Consider the following 15794-nt stretch of genomic DNA (forward strand, 5'->3'; position numbering starts at 1 on the left):
TAAATTTTCCAATTTCAGGTATTTTTTTTGAAACAAATATTCTTAGACCTTTATTGTTTTTGTGTCACAGGATACAAATAAACATTTTCCTTACTTCTGTTTTATTGTTATTATTATTATTACTTATGCATCTTTGTTTTGCATTTTATATTTCCGGATCGATTTATATAATCTAATACAATATTACGAATGAACTTGTAATGATTAGTACAATCACAATTGCTGCAATTGCATAAACCATGTAGTCTGTTTTTAATACCAATCATGGTACAGTTGTATCCACTTACAATTTTGGCAAATTTTCGGCCAATGAATTTAATTCTTGCGTATGTAATGTAAAATTTAATTGTTTTCCGTCCAATTTACTATTAAGTTCAAATATTCATTGTTAACTTCGATTACTTTTTTGGTTGGGATAGCTAATTCTCCAATTATTATATAAAATTCCCTGTAGTTTATAAAATATAAACGGTTATTACCGTACATCAAATTCGTTGATGTAACCTCATGTTGTTCACCTAATTTTAAATAGCCTTCCTGTAAAGATTCATACAGTACCCCTGCGTGTATCTATATATTACTTTAGCAAGGAATTTTTCCGAATTTTGTTGGTAACTATGGAATGATCCATTAATTGCATTATTATTCAAGCACTTCGCCTCATCATCTAATGTTATTGTTTCGCAAAAAAATAGAAAACTTTTGAATTCGCACTTTGATTTGTCTAACGTGTGATATATATACCTTTCGCCAACTAAACTGCTTGTGGTAACTTATAAAATATTCTAGAATTTTGTATTAAATAGCCCATTGAAATAATAATATACATTATTGACACACTATTATCATAAATAATTGGCGTTTTCAACAATAAATCGATATTATTTTCATTATAATGATATTTCATAAGATATATAGAAGATACTCGATAAAACATACTAATATCCCATCGGTAAATTGAATGTTTTAATACATCATGCGAATTTAAAAAACTTTTTTCGTCTGAATTATATAATATATGATAAGACAATTGATTATTCAAAATATTATTCATAATTTTCGTTACACGTTCCTTTACTAAATGAGTAAATAAATGTGTTAAATTTTTCCTTTGTGCTTGATGCAAATAACAGTACAGTTCTTGCAATTTCCTTCGAAAACCCTGCAACACATGTTGTACTTTAATAACGATACCGTGAGTTATTAAAATTTCGTTATTATATGAAGTTTTTAAAATCTTTTTTTCTGTTCACACATTTTCGTGTTCAGCCAACTGTGAACACATGATAATTGTTGAGTATGGATGAAGTTATATGTAGATAAACCCATTGATGATAGTCCTAATAACCATGCAAATATAGATCTCTTACTTCTCATATTTTGCATACACTTTGTACTACCATTTACATAAACAAAGTGACATAGTATAGAATTAACAATATTTTTTAACTTTCTTTTTCAGCATACTCATTTAAAATATCATAGGTTTCACTACAGAAATTATGCATCGGTACTGCTTGATGAAAATTTATGTGCATTTTGATTGTTGTATAAACCATGTTCGGTGAATGTACCGCAAGTGCGTCTTGTATATGTATATCTACCGATAGTGCGATCCCCAAATCTTGCAATCTTAATTGCTGATATTCTGCTTTCCCTATCACGGGTGTCATTGCCAAAATATTTGACTGAAGAAAAATTGAAGACGCCATTATTTGATTTCTCTCTTAGTTTCCCAAAATCGTTCTCTGGAATCGATGGAAAATTCAATAATTACAAATTTATCCGATTTTCATTTATTTACGTATAATTTTATCTATTTCTTTCTTTCTTTATTTATTTGTTTATTTGTACCCTCGAGACACCGATTGTTATAGAGTTTCATCTTCAAAACAATATATATATATATATATATATATATATATATATATATATATATATATATATATATATATGTGTGTGTGTGTGTGTGTGTGAACTCTAACATTCTAATCGTGTAAACATTGTAACCAAAACATGTATACCGATTCAAAATTCCGATGGAAGTCCGCTTTTCCTCAGCTTTCGGATTAGGCTTTGATTGTTAAACTGACTCCCTGCTGGCAGTCTATCGATAGACTCGTTTGTTTACAGCTAAATAAATGCCTAATTACTTCAATTTTTAAAACATTTCAGTCTATCTCAATTTCTTATAGTAACTCTTTACGTCCTTTTTCTTTTTTTATATATTCTCTTTGGTTTAAATAGATGTATCTTAACATAATTATTATAAAATCAAAATTAATCATAAATTATCTCGTTGGAGTTTTACGTACGTTCGCACATTCACCAGCAAATATTTCTAGTCTGTTGTTATACGCAGCCTACATTCGATTAGCGAAATCCGAGTCACCAGCCTCAAATAGCAACTAGAAATAAAGGTAAAATTTCAAGTTGATAGACCTTTCTTTCTTTCTTTCCTTCTTCTAAGTTTCACTTTCCGATTCTTGATCCTCTTCATCCAGCTCCTCAATTTTTTGATCTATAAACGGTTTTATTCTAATAATAGCTATGGTAGCACCCCTTATTTCTCCTTTCTCTGTTTCGTACTGAACCTTATAGGAATCATCGTTGATCTTATCGAGTATTGTGCCTCTAACATTATACCGTCCTCCAAAAGAACTTGGGATCCCTGCTCTAGGCATTTCCTTTATAAGCACAGTTGACCAATGCCAAAACTCGGTTGATGAAATTTCTTTTCAATCTGTTTCTTCTGCGATCTCAACTTTTTCTGTAAATTTCGGTACGCAAACTTTCTCCCCTCCTTAACCGCTTGAATTCGTACTTCATTTTCTATGTACTCACAAGGGATGTCTAAGTCCTGTTCCAAAAAACTTCTTGGCTCCTATCCGTGCAATAAATAATATAGCGAAAATCCTCTCCCATCACGTACTTGAGTATTCATTGAAAATATTACACTCGGTAATATTTCATCCCAATTCGTAAATTCCTTATCAATTTACTGTTTCATGAATTTTTGTATTGACGCTGTTGCTCGTTCAGAACTGCCTATTGAATAATGAACTCCTGTGTTCGCAACATGATTCATTCCAAACATTTCGGCCATTTCTTCCAGGATCTTACTCCGGTGAGCAAATAACCTGTCCAAATTCAAAAATTCTGGGATTCCGTGCTTAGTAATTAACTCTTCGAATATTACCTGCGCTATTATCTACGCATTTAATGCAAGTACTGCTCGAGGAATCATATAACGGGTCGCGCTATCAACAAACACCAAAATATACTTATTTCTATTACTTTTCGATCTTTTATAAGGTCCTAATTCGTCTAGCGTTACAAATTGGAAAGGTACATAACCGGAATATGTTTGCGCATAAAACGGTACTCTACCTGTTTCCCTCTTCTGTATTTGACAGCTTACACATTGGTTTACTTTTTCCTGAAAGAATTTCTTCATATTAGGAAAATAAATTACCCGTAATGCTTTTTGTAACATTTTACTGCAGGAGTAATGACCTCCTTCATATATCGAACAATGTAATTGCCTAAAAACATTTTCCCTACATGAGAACGGAATACACAACAATTTAGTTCCACTTGCCAATCTTTGTGTTCGGTATAATTTATAGTTCTTAATGATGTGCCATCTTGCCTGTTTCTGTGCATTTACATCCGCGTCTTCTGGATGTTCAATTGCATTCATAATTGGACCGAAAAACGAGTCTTCGCTGTAATTCACCTACATCCACGTCCTTGCCAAATGTTAAATTAACTTAAATTCTTTATTCACCTTTAACGTTCCGAAATCCACATCCACTTTTGATGGTTCTATGTCTGTATTCGTGATAATATAGCGCTGGGATTTTTCTTTCCCGGACAATGAACGGGCGTATAATTGTAGTGGGCTAATTTCAGACTCCAATGAACTAGCTTTGGAGCTAATTTTGGCGTTGTTTTGAGATATGTCAGCGCCCTACAGTCAGTAAACAAATCGTACCGTTTGTTGAATAAATAGTAATTGCTTTCAATGCACTCACCACAGTCCAAATTTGTAATTCTACGATGTCTCTTAGCTTTTCTTGTGGTCTTAAATACGCTACAGGAGCCCATTCTCCTGTTTCTGCATGAATACCAACCAATAGACTTCGTTGATGCGTCTGTATATACCCTGATTTCTAAGTTCTCCCGAAACGAAGCTAGCAAGGGAGCATTCATCAATGCATCTTTTAATTTTTTAAATCCGTCCTGATGATTCTCGTCCATTCGAACTTATGACCCTTCTTAAGCAAAGGTCGAAGAACTGCCTCTGTTTCCGCATAATTTTTACAAAAGTTTCGGACAATAATTGTTAAGCCTAAAATGACTAATTCCTTAACCGATTTTGGTGGCTAAAGAGCCTTGATTGCTTGAATGACCTTCGGGCTAATCTCGGAACCTGCGTCGCTGACTAGATGACCTAACGCCAGTAGTTTTTCCATGAATTGGCATTTTTTACGGACAACTTTCGACCATAGTGTCTCAAACTCTGAAATATTGATTTCAACACCTGGATCAATCTTTCTTGCTAGTTTCCATACACAAATATATCATTCCTGTAATATGATACTGCTCACGGACTTACGTTCGCAAGCGTCATTCTCATTATTTTACTGTTTACCGCTCGTGGTTGAACGTGTCCCTTTATTAAAAACTTACAGGAATATGCTCCTACACCTGGTATATTGAATGCTGTATGTTCTCATGATTCTTTAGAGACAGGCACGTGATAATATGCCGCTTTTATATCTAAAATGGAACAACCATACATGTTAAAATTTGGTGAATTGGTGGTGACGCCATGCTGTGAAACTTAGCCTTTGAATTTAAAGTTCTACAATCAAGGACCGCTCTCACGGCTCTAGAAGGTTTCCTAGTAAACAACATCGGTAAGTTGTAGGCACTACTACTTTCCTCTATGATATTCTGTTCTATCAAAATATTTATCTGTTCTTTAACCTTTTTCTTTAATGCTTTCGGTATTGGATACTGTTATCTTCTAAATGGGACCTTTGTTTCCTGTTCTATATAATTTTCAGTGTTTAACTCGACCTAACTTATTCTCTTTCCATGCAAATACATCCGCATATACATAGCACAACTTATCTATCTGGTCTTTAATTTCTAGTTTTGTATTTTTCCCAAATTTTAGTCTAGATTTGTCAAAATTGTTTCTTGCCTCTAAAATCTTTTCTATATCCTCCTCCGTTAACCCTTCTACTTTTAACTCCTCACTTACATTCCTCAGCATTTCCTATCATCACATTTGGTTTTAAAATGATTAGGTTATTTGAGGGATTCACTAACTCTACCTTATTATATTCTTCTGACAACAATACACGTGGTATAAACACGTTATATTGTTTTTCTAAATATTCGGCTCTAACAAAAATTCTTTACTATTCCACGAATTCACTAAATTAAGTACAACTGTAGTTCGACTTCTAAGAGGTTAGTATGTGACGTAATACCCATTTAGGTTTCAAACTATATATTAGACCTATCGCTACATTGTCTGACACAAAGATTGATTCTGGCATATCGCTTTTCTTAATTTGAGGTTTTCCAAATCTCTGTACAATTATTGTACTTTCTCCATAGTTTATTTGACAATCTTGACTTTTCTAAAAAACGTTACCAATTAGCACTTGGTATGGGAAATCTCGAACTACCCTAAACGCTAAGTAGATTGTCTGATTTAAAATCTTTAACTTTATGATTACCAATTTATTTATCACTAATACATTTTGCGTGATCCCTTTAATTCTTGTCTGCTGAGAAATTAAATTGGCAAAAGTGGTATCAAAGATTCATTTTATTATCGATATTTGCGATCCGCTATCTAATACTGCCTGTAAATTTCTATCTTCCACTTCTATTGGTAGATATAACATGTCATTTTCTTGGCTTATTGAGGCTACAATTTCACGTACCTTTATACCATTACCTGTAATTGTGCCTCGACCATTTACGTACTATCTAGTTTAAATTTTGATTAGCCACCGGCTCATAAAAGGTTGTTCCATTCACTTGATTTGGTACCACTTGTACACACTGAGGTTGTTGACTCACACTCGGTTGACCTTGTATATGACAACATCCTTGCCACTGACCCATATTTCTATAGTAATCTCTTTCTGACCTACCCTGCCAAAAATTTTGTCTTTGTCTTCCTCTATTACTACGCCAGTTACCACCTCTATTTCATCTTTTTTTGCAAAACTAGTGTTTCTTCTAGTATTATTCCAATTGTTCCTGCTGTAATTATCCTGACTTCTGTTCCAATTACTATTATTGTTTGCCCTATACAGATTTCGACCTCTATTTCTAAAAATTCTATTTCCTCTATTATTTCCACTCTATTGATCTTTGATAAATTTCCTTGTTCCTCTTGTTGCTCTTCATTCCCTTAAAAATTTGCTGATAATGTTAGTTGCAACTGATCTAATTTTTTCTCTAGCTGAGCTAACTGTGCTATACTTTGGGGTTCCTACTTCACCTTTACGTCATCCTTATTTCTAATTTCTTTCTTCAAAATTATCCTATCTACTTCCGAATCACTTTCATCTTCTACCTGCTCCCTAATTTTCTTAACCAAATCTTTAATCGTAACCTTGCCAGTCTTTCGTTTTACTCGTTTGTCTACCTCAATTTTCTGTATGCCTCCCACAAATTTATCTATTGTAGAGTACGACACTGTTCCTACTTTTTCCATATAATGTGGTTTTAATCCAGTTACAATAATTCCTATCTTCTTCTTATCCGACATATTTGAGTGTAACCTCTCTCACATAAATAGCATATCGTATACGTAATTTATTAGAGGTTCATCTTCCTGATGTAATCTTTCCCTAATCTTTTCTTCTATGTCCATTATCACATTTGTCCTAGTAAATTTTTCTATTATATTGTCCTACAATTCTTTTTAAGTTATTTCTTTTACATTTCTCCGTTTTAAAAATAAGTTGATCCATGGTCTTCCTGCACCTTTGAATACACTCGGTAACAACTCTTTCCTTTTATTTTCATTAACTCTTACCATCTGACACGCGTCGTCGAACTCATCAAAGTAACCTATTATATCACTATCTGCTTTCAAATCAAATTTTGGTAATTTATTTACATCGACGCCATTTTGTGTTCACTACTAACTCTATTTTCTATACTCGATGCAGGATTTTCTTCACTTGTATTAGATATACTCAAATTCTCTTCTACCTTTTCTTTATCTATTAAACTATTATCAAATTGCGGACTCATAATCTTCTGTAAATGATTGAACTATCGGACTCGAGGGAAAATTCTCTACTGCTCCTAATTGAAAATTCTGTTAGTCCTTGAACACCCTAATTCCTTATCCTGTTTTATTGTTTTACCTTGTTTTCTTTTACCTGGAGTTCCTATATTAAATAAATTATCAATGCCAATTTGTACACCCCTAACTGCTTTCTGAGCCCGTGTTCGAGTTACTTCTTCATTCATTTATTATATTCTTACAATATTTATCCTAATCGTGGCAGGTATGGGTGGGTTTTCTACTATAATCATTACTATAGATTAGCAGCGAAGGTGGGCGGTCGGGTTTAAATTATCATGTTAACTAATGGGGTTGGTTAAATTCTCAATATTGTAACATATTTTCGGGAACGTACCGTGGACAAAATTCCACAGATCAAATCTCCACTATGTAACGTTCCTCTTTGAGCGTTACATTTTCTCAAAGAGATTATTTGTGGAAATGTTTAATCAGCTCTTAGTTAATGTTATTTCTTTTTATATTTTCTCAATTCTCGACTCTCATGAAGGATTCAAGATGGTCGACAATTGGACCAGTGTGTGTAGCTATAGTGTGCTACTTTTCTTTGTATGTCTATGTTTTGCGTTGAGCGGCTTTTGAGAATAGCTCTGACTGTTTAAAATAATTTGAATTTCGTGTTTCGTTTAAACAGAGGGATTAATTATAAACATACATATATAAACGTTTATTTATATAATTTTTATTCCCACTTAGTGATATTTATTATATTATTAAAGTTGTCGTTTCCATACTATGCTCTGATGCGCAGTATGGAACGACCAATCAGGAGCGAGCGGGCTGTGGAGCGCCCCCTTTTTATCTTAGCTTTTTTGTAACAAAACATGGCGGAAGTTTAGTGAGAAGCATAATTTGTCCATGCCTTTGGACATAAATTTACAGCGAATTGTGCAGTAAGCGGTCGTCCTTTTTATTATCAATGCCCTCTTAAGCATTGCTGTGGTCGAGCAGTGTGTTGGAGGAGTGAACATGAAGGGAATTATAAGGAATTCATCTAAACCTGCTCAGCGTGTGTGTGTCTGACGTATTACTGGGATTGGTGTAATACTTGCTAATCACTGCTGTGATGAGAGTTGAAGTTCAGTGATCTTTCCAAGTTAATCTCTAGGACTACATTTAGTCGTGCGTAGCCTCGTCCTTTGACGTAGTGATTCTGTGTCATCAGATTCCTTAATAAGGGACTCCGTCCTATGTCACTGGTTATTGGTCATACCTTCTTCTGTGGGATTTAAATGTTCCTGGACTGCGGTCGCTGTTGCGAACACAAGTGTTGCGGCAGTTATGCAGCGAACTTCTGTCTATCTGGTGAAGTAGTTGTGGAATGTGCTTACTTGGCATTAACTAAGGAGATATCACCCTTTGATCAACCTGTGCCGAAGTTATGGTCATGACTGCTATATGGTGGGATGTTGGAGAAGTCGTCGGGACCGATCGCCGCCTTAGGACATTGTTCCACAATGTTTCTGCAGTGTTCCTACTCGTAGAGCGAGAATAAGGTCGGGTGAGCTTTGGTCACTGTTTCCAGGTAACTATGTTTACTATTCTTTATTCCGTCCTGTGAAGAAACTGATGCCGTCCAGGAAGTGGTGAAAGAAATTTGTCCACTGTTTATACATTCGTTCAAGTCGCTTCTGATCACAATATCTAACGTCATATTATTACCTTCGTGTGTTCATTTTATTGCTACAGATCGTTTATAAGCAAACAATAATATACATTTATTAAATTCTTGGTTCTTCAGTGTATTTACATATTATCTGCGTCAATTCACAATGTCTATAATATTGTCTAAAGTGAGTCTTGTCAGTAACATGTCCGAGTAAACGAACGTGAGTTTCTATCCAGTAAGTCGAATCATACGCCAGCGGGGTAGTCTGATATCAACACCGTTTCTTTCTTGCTTTGAATAAAATCATTTCCCAGAGTTGTCTAGGCATATAATGTATCATTCACTACCATCTAGCTCATGTTCATCTAGTAGCGGGCATTCCGTATTGTCTATTAATATATATATATATATATATATATATATATATATATATATAGTTCACAATTCTAGTATTAAGTCGCCGCACTACAAATTTTGTGTAAGTCCTCGAGTTGTCTTTATGTTATGTTTTAGCTATAATGCTGCTCACTAGTTCAGTGAGGCTCGCCAAGACGGTGGGTATACGATACCGCTCGTACTTCGATGCGATAGTGTCAGTTGAGTCTAATTTCATTGGCTGGTCTTGTACTTCCCATAATGTTCCTACAGTGTGTATTGTTATTACAGCCGCTGTTGATTGTAAATTATGTTGAGGGACATACCCTCCAAACAGCTGGGTGCGGACGAAGTGGAGATGTTATGTACTAAAAGCGGGAAGGTCAATCGACACAGCCGTAGGTCTACTCTCTCTCGCTGCAATGAGATGTTTACGAGCAGTAATGTAATTGGTAATTTCCTCTCTGTGAAGTAACCTACCGAGGATCTTGTGCTAATGTTTAGTTGGAAAAATGTAAACAACTCTCTCACTGTTATTAAGGATACTGTTTAAACCTTGTTGTAACTCATCTTTGAGTTGTGTTGGCGTTAGAAGTTTGTGGAATCCTTTAAAACTGAATACAGATGATTTCTTTTGACAATTGAGTCTAGCTGTCCATAATCATGAACGTTAATGAGAGTCTCAATATTATACATTATTATCAGAAAGTTAAATAAACAGAGTTGCAAGGTATGTGGTGTTGTTTTGAAATATATTTTTTCTTCTTCCTCATTGTCGACGATGCCATTAGTATGCAAGAGTCTGGAGTTGAATAGCGTTGTGCATACTTGTCTATAAGCCATGGCGTAGGAAAGGAAATTTTATCGGCGACCCAATTTTTTTTTCCTTCTTTCCTTTCCTCTGACCTTTCAAGCTGGCGATACTAGTCAGAATTTAATTATGAAAATATTACATTTCAAGTTGGCTTCCCATAGCCTAGGAGTGTTTCGCCTCAAGTTGGCTACCCAGCCATAGAATCGAACTAGTGTAAATAGCACTTTTCAAGTTGGCGAACCCAGCTGTAGGATTATTTTATTGCCAATAATGTTACACTATTTGGTTGTTGTCGTGTCATGCGGGAAGAAATGAGTGATACAGACTGTCGCGTTGGTGTTGATGAGATATGCTGGATAGAGCTCACATATGTCTATGTTTATTAAGAGTTAAGTAAGTAAGTAGGATGTCTGCTGAGTCGAGGAATCTTCCTCCTAATGGAGATGATATTATTTGCGTTTGTTGTAGCGAACCTCCTGCTGCCGCGGAACAGATCGATTCTGATAAGAAACGTGCTATATCTTGTGACAGGTGTCACGAATGGTCACATTTTGTTTGTGTTAAATTAAAGGATACTTCTGGTGTTTTTGAAGCTGTCAGCTCAGATTCTTTCGTTTGGGTTTGTCCTAAATGTGACGCACATACTTCTCCTGAAGTGTCGGAGCGTGAGAATGAATCACCTCCCAAACATTTCTCTTCGCCTAAGTCCCCGCAAGGAAGCGAGAAAGGGACAGAGCAGGCGAATGAACTCGCCGTAATGCTAGCTCAGGTGCTGAGTAAAATAGCAAACGTTGAGAGAAGTAATGCTGATATTAATAGCAAGATAGAAAAAAGTAATAGTAAAATAGAAAGTAAGATAGCATAAAGTAATGAAAAAGCTGAAGCTAGAATTCAGGAGTGCATTGTTGAAAATGTACACCTTGTCTCAAAAAGGTTGAGCGCATTCTTTATTGGTGATTTGAGGCAAAAATTTTCAAAGTCCAACTTCGGGTATCTTCGGGAAATAGTAAACCAGGTTCGAACCTCCAAGCCAGCCTTTGCAATCGGGAAAAAGTTTGCAGATGTGTTTTTCTTCTTTTAAATATAATAAGACTTGTTATCAAGTGTTGAAAAAAAGCAACATTGATTGAAATACTTAATGACACAATATTTCGAAACTTTGTATTAATGTCACCACATGCTTGTTTGTCATTTAGCTCTCCATACGTAATGGAACATTTAGATATGTAAACGAATCTTTCCATATGTAAAAGAATGCTCAAAGTTAAGACATAGAACATAATTATCGCCTAAGTACTAAAATAATAGTCAAAGTAGAACAAAAATTGCGTTTCTAGTCGGTATGAATGTCATAATTTTCTAGAGAACCGTTATACATCGCTAAAATTACCTTAGCAGAAGTCCTTGTGTTAGCTCACTGGTAAGCTGTTGGATTTTAAATCGTAAGGTTGTGAGTTCGAGTCCCTACTGGGCCAATGCTCTTTTAAAATTATATTTTCCGCAATGCATGAAAAATTATATAAAATAATGACATTAAATACATCAGTTGTATATATATAACATAATCATTGCAGAATGTAGTAATTATTATGTTTAAAATATAACATCTGAAATAGGTAGGTGTCCACAGTACTGCCGTGTCGTGACAAAACGCTGTAACTTTGGCGGAGCTGTTTTGCGAAAAAGAGCCTTAAAGTTTTCATCCGAAAATGTGATCTGTATCGTGTAGAACCAGTGTTTCTTAACTTTGGAAACACGTGGTTACACGTAATGTTACGTAAATGCATTTTGTGTGATTAAATTTGGTGAAAATTGATTGGTTGACCATTATTGCCTAATTACACTGGAGTAGGTCTGTATTATATATATGAGAATGTTAAATACAAGTTAAGAAACTCGTTCACTAGCAATAAATAAATCATGTAGTGTATTTATTTGCAGCTATTTGTCATATAGAGGGAAATTCTCAACATTCATAATACAGCATGTCATTTATGTTCTTGAAAACTTATTCGATGCATAAACCGAAGGTTTAAACAGAGAATCCAAAGTCGCAACGCTCGCAAGAAATTCATGAACCCCAAAGGTCACGTGAGCAGACTGGAATTGTCCTTATGAAGCACGCCACAGCAGAAAGTCTTTACATAGATTTTCAATTCAATTCCTGATATATGCTTTTGCCATGTGGAAGTGATGATGCCTTTAGTCGCTCTCTCTCTCTTGCTCGCTCACTCTCTATTTATACAGAATATAAAAGTGGATGTATGTGTGTGTTTCAACATAATTCTGTTATATCTAGCGGAATTATAACTATATTTCTTACAGTCTGGAAAAGAGTACTGTCGGGATACATATCAAAAATGCTAGAAACTGGTCGATATTAGTATCGAATCCATAGCTTCGTGGTCGCTTAGGTGAATAGTTCTACTTTCAATTCAAGTCCAATTAAGTTCCCATTAGCACCCAGGGTGGTTACGTAGCGACATAAAAATATCGAAATCAACCGATATTAGAATCGAATCGTAAATTTTCAGCGCCGCTAACAGTGCCGCATTTCCCATTAGTCCACATTTCACATTAGTCCCATTGCCTAGAGGGCAATATATTTGCAGAGTGCAAAGTTTAAAGCTTGAATAATATTTTAATTTTTTCCGTATGAAAAATTTAAAAATCAAGAGCAAATATACTATTTCATGAGCAATCCTCTTTTACTCTTCTAATATGTATAATAATAGCGTAAGAAATCTAAAAATAATTCAGAACACGTTTCACATTTGTTATTTTTTGTTACGTAGTTCTAGCTGTAGCATGTAGTGAGTGGTGTTTAAATGTTATAAATTCACTAATTAAGCATATTCGAATTAAGTTTTATTTTTAAGTTAGGGATGAAGGGGCGGAGAAATATGTAGTTATTGGGGCGCCGAGAGCAAAAGTGCGTAGAGGCGCCGAGCTTTTAAATGCAACACTGGTCGCTAAATTAATTGGTAGAAATTTTAATGTCATTTAAGACCAAATTTAGTCCTAACGGTGGCAGTATCCGTTTGCTCTCCTAGGAGAAATGAAAGGGGCTGACATCAAAATTATATATATAAAAGACCGACATAAGTGTCGAATCCATAATTTTCGAGGTGGATTAGATAAAGAGTGGCACTCCAGGTGCTTAATGATATAGAAAATTAGTTTTTCTTTCTTTTTTTACGTTGGTCTACTTTTCCTTGATTTGAGACTTTCAAATTTCATCCTATTTTCTACTGAAATGTGTCTGTAAGGCAACAAAGAAATAATTATATATGATAAATTTAAATTCATTTTAATTCGGAAGTTGAGAAACACTTTGCCATTATATATCGTAAAGGTCAGATCCACCAGCATAGTAACAGAGAGGTGCTTGAGCCATTGACGGTAGAAATTCAAACTCCGGTAAGTGATAATTTCACAGTCTTGTTTTATTACAATTGTAGCCTCTTTAGTCAACGGAGAAGAGGATGTGGATCATGGGTCAGAGTTGATGTCGATGGGTCGGAGTTGGTCGCAATGGTTCAGAGTGGTTCATAGTTGGTGGTGGGTCAGAGTGGATCACGATGGATGATGGGTCAGAGTGGGCCAATGGGTCATTTGGGTGGTGGATCAAATTTTCATTGACCCACACCATCTCTGGTTAAAATTGTACTAAAGAGAAGAGGCACTGAAGATGCATGTCGGCTATTATGCTCAAATTTTGCACATAGATAGTACCCCACCAGAAAGCAATAAATCTGAAACGGTTCACGGTATCACCTCCTAGAACTCGAGATGTACGGGTATGTCTGATTGGCTAAATTAAGACGTCAATGATTTATCCATCAACAAGCAAGCTTTTTATGATCGTTTCCGTAGGGAAATCAGAAGAACACGTGCCTAGTAATCGTAATATTGATAGTTCACGTCCACCCCGGGGTATTTGTTTTGTGTTTTTTTGATTCACCTAAATATAAACAAATCACACATATAGGCATTTTAACATATTTTGGGAGAGTAATTTTGTGGTTCGTTGTCGTTTCATCGCGTCTCTGCTGCTGGTAGTAAAGTTTTCAAAATTGAACTGGGGCCACCGCGAATTGTCGCTGCGGGGCCACCAATTTTTGGCGAGAGGTCAATAGTTGACCATCTGTAGTCCACCGACGCTTACAGCTTAGGGTAATGAACGATGTCTTTGCCTTGTAGACGTCATGACTACCGACGTCGGCAGTCAACTAGCTTTTAGTATTCCTTTACTAACCATCTATCGTTCATGTTTATACACGGTGTTGTAATAATAATAATAATAATAATAATAATAATAATAATAATAATAATAATAATAATAATAATTATTATTATTATTATTATTATTATTATTATTATTATTATTATTATTATTATTTGTAGTAATAATAGTATAATTGATAATAGAATAATTATATTGTCTATGTATTGTCTAGGTAGGACTACACACAGGATTTGGCTCGTTTTAGTTTGACTCGACTCTAATCCGAGTCGAGTTGGAGGATATTTTTCGCGCCGAGTCCTAGAGTAGACCTCAAGGATGTCTGTTTCGAGTCGAGTCGAGTTTCAAAGAAAAGTCGCTCGTGCCCATCCCTACTAATGAGAGCTTCATCGGAGTTAAGCGAAATCGAAAGTCACACTATTTATCTAAGCGACCCCGAAAACTATGAATTCGACACTAATACCGATCATTTTCTAGCAATCTTTTATATGTATCCCCCTCCCATTCACCATAGGTAACCCGACAGCACTCTTTTTCAGACTATAAGAAATTTGGTTAAAATTACTCTAGGCCAGTGATTCTCAATCTAATTCCTATCACGATCCCCTTCTATCACATCCTCTTGCCAGCGACCCTTTTATAATTTGTGTTTTATAATAAGCTTGTGTGGGATTTTTAATATACCTATTTCTATAATAGTAGAATCCATTTCTTGTTTATAGTGAACAGTGCCGTGGCATGGAAAATCAGCGCTCGGGGCGAGAGTATACGACGATGTCTCCGTACATATGAGTGAGGTCGACAGACTAGCTGCGAAGCGCCACCATGGTTGGCACGAAGCTCAATAAAATTTTCAAAAGTAAACTCTGCCTTTTCTTGATTTTGAGTACATTTTATTACGTTTTTCCTTCTATTTTATACATGTGCACATGCACTTTCCTATAGGGATGCACGCGAGACGCGAGAAGTCTCGTCTCGTCTCGCATTTGCGATACGAGACACGAGACGAGAGTGAAAATTTTATGCGAGACGCGAGACGAGACTAAACCATGCGAGACGAGACGCTAGAGGAGACTCGGTTAAGTCTCGCACGAGAAGTCTCGCGAGACTTCTCGCAGTTTCGCAACATTTATGAATTACATTTAATTGTATATTTAGTAATTTTACATTTATTGAGTTTTCTAAGTTGAGCATTAATGCCTCCAGGAACAAAAAAGTAATTGGGGCAATAGACATTTTATGAGATTTATTATTAATCAAGGTTAATTTTCAGAATTAAAGCCTTCTTTAGTTTCTAAAAAAGAAAAGCTTTGTAAATTGGAGATTTATTACAGCACCGATTTAGGACTTTATTTTGCGACACAAACATATACACGCGGGCGCGCACGAATACATGAAC

General features: G+C 35.3%; 1 protein-coding gene across 2 annotated transcripts in view; it reads left to right on the forward strand.

The window, feature by feature from the left end:
• Positions 1-15794, forward strand: part of LOC145676335 (uncharacterized) — a 203786-nt gene that overhangs the window by 37048 nt on the left and 150944 nt on the right. The window contains exon 3 of one of the 2 annotated variants that reach the window (XM_081747175.1): positions 15118-15401. The exons of the other annotated variant lie outside the window; for it this stretch is intronic. Within the exon in view, the coding sequence (XP_081603301.1) occupies positions 15118-15187 (70 nt within the window). The 3' untranslated portion in view covers positions 15188-15401. Of the gene's footprint in view, positions 1-15117; positions 15402-15794 lie in introns of those variants that run through there. 2 annotated transcript variants of the gene reach the window in all.

This window comes from Thermobia domestica (genome assembly GCF_964235325.1).
Source record: "Thermobia domestica chromosome 7 unlocalized genomic scaffold, izTheDome1.hap1.1 SUPER_7_unloc_1, whole genome shotgun sequence".
In the NCBI taxonomy this organism is placed as follows: Eukaryota; Metazoa; Arthropoda; class Insecta; order Zygentoma; family Lepismatidae; genus Thermobia; species Thermobia domestica.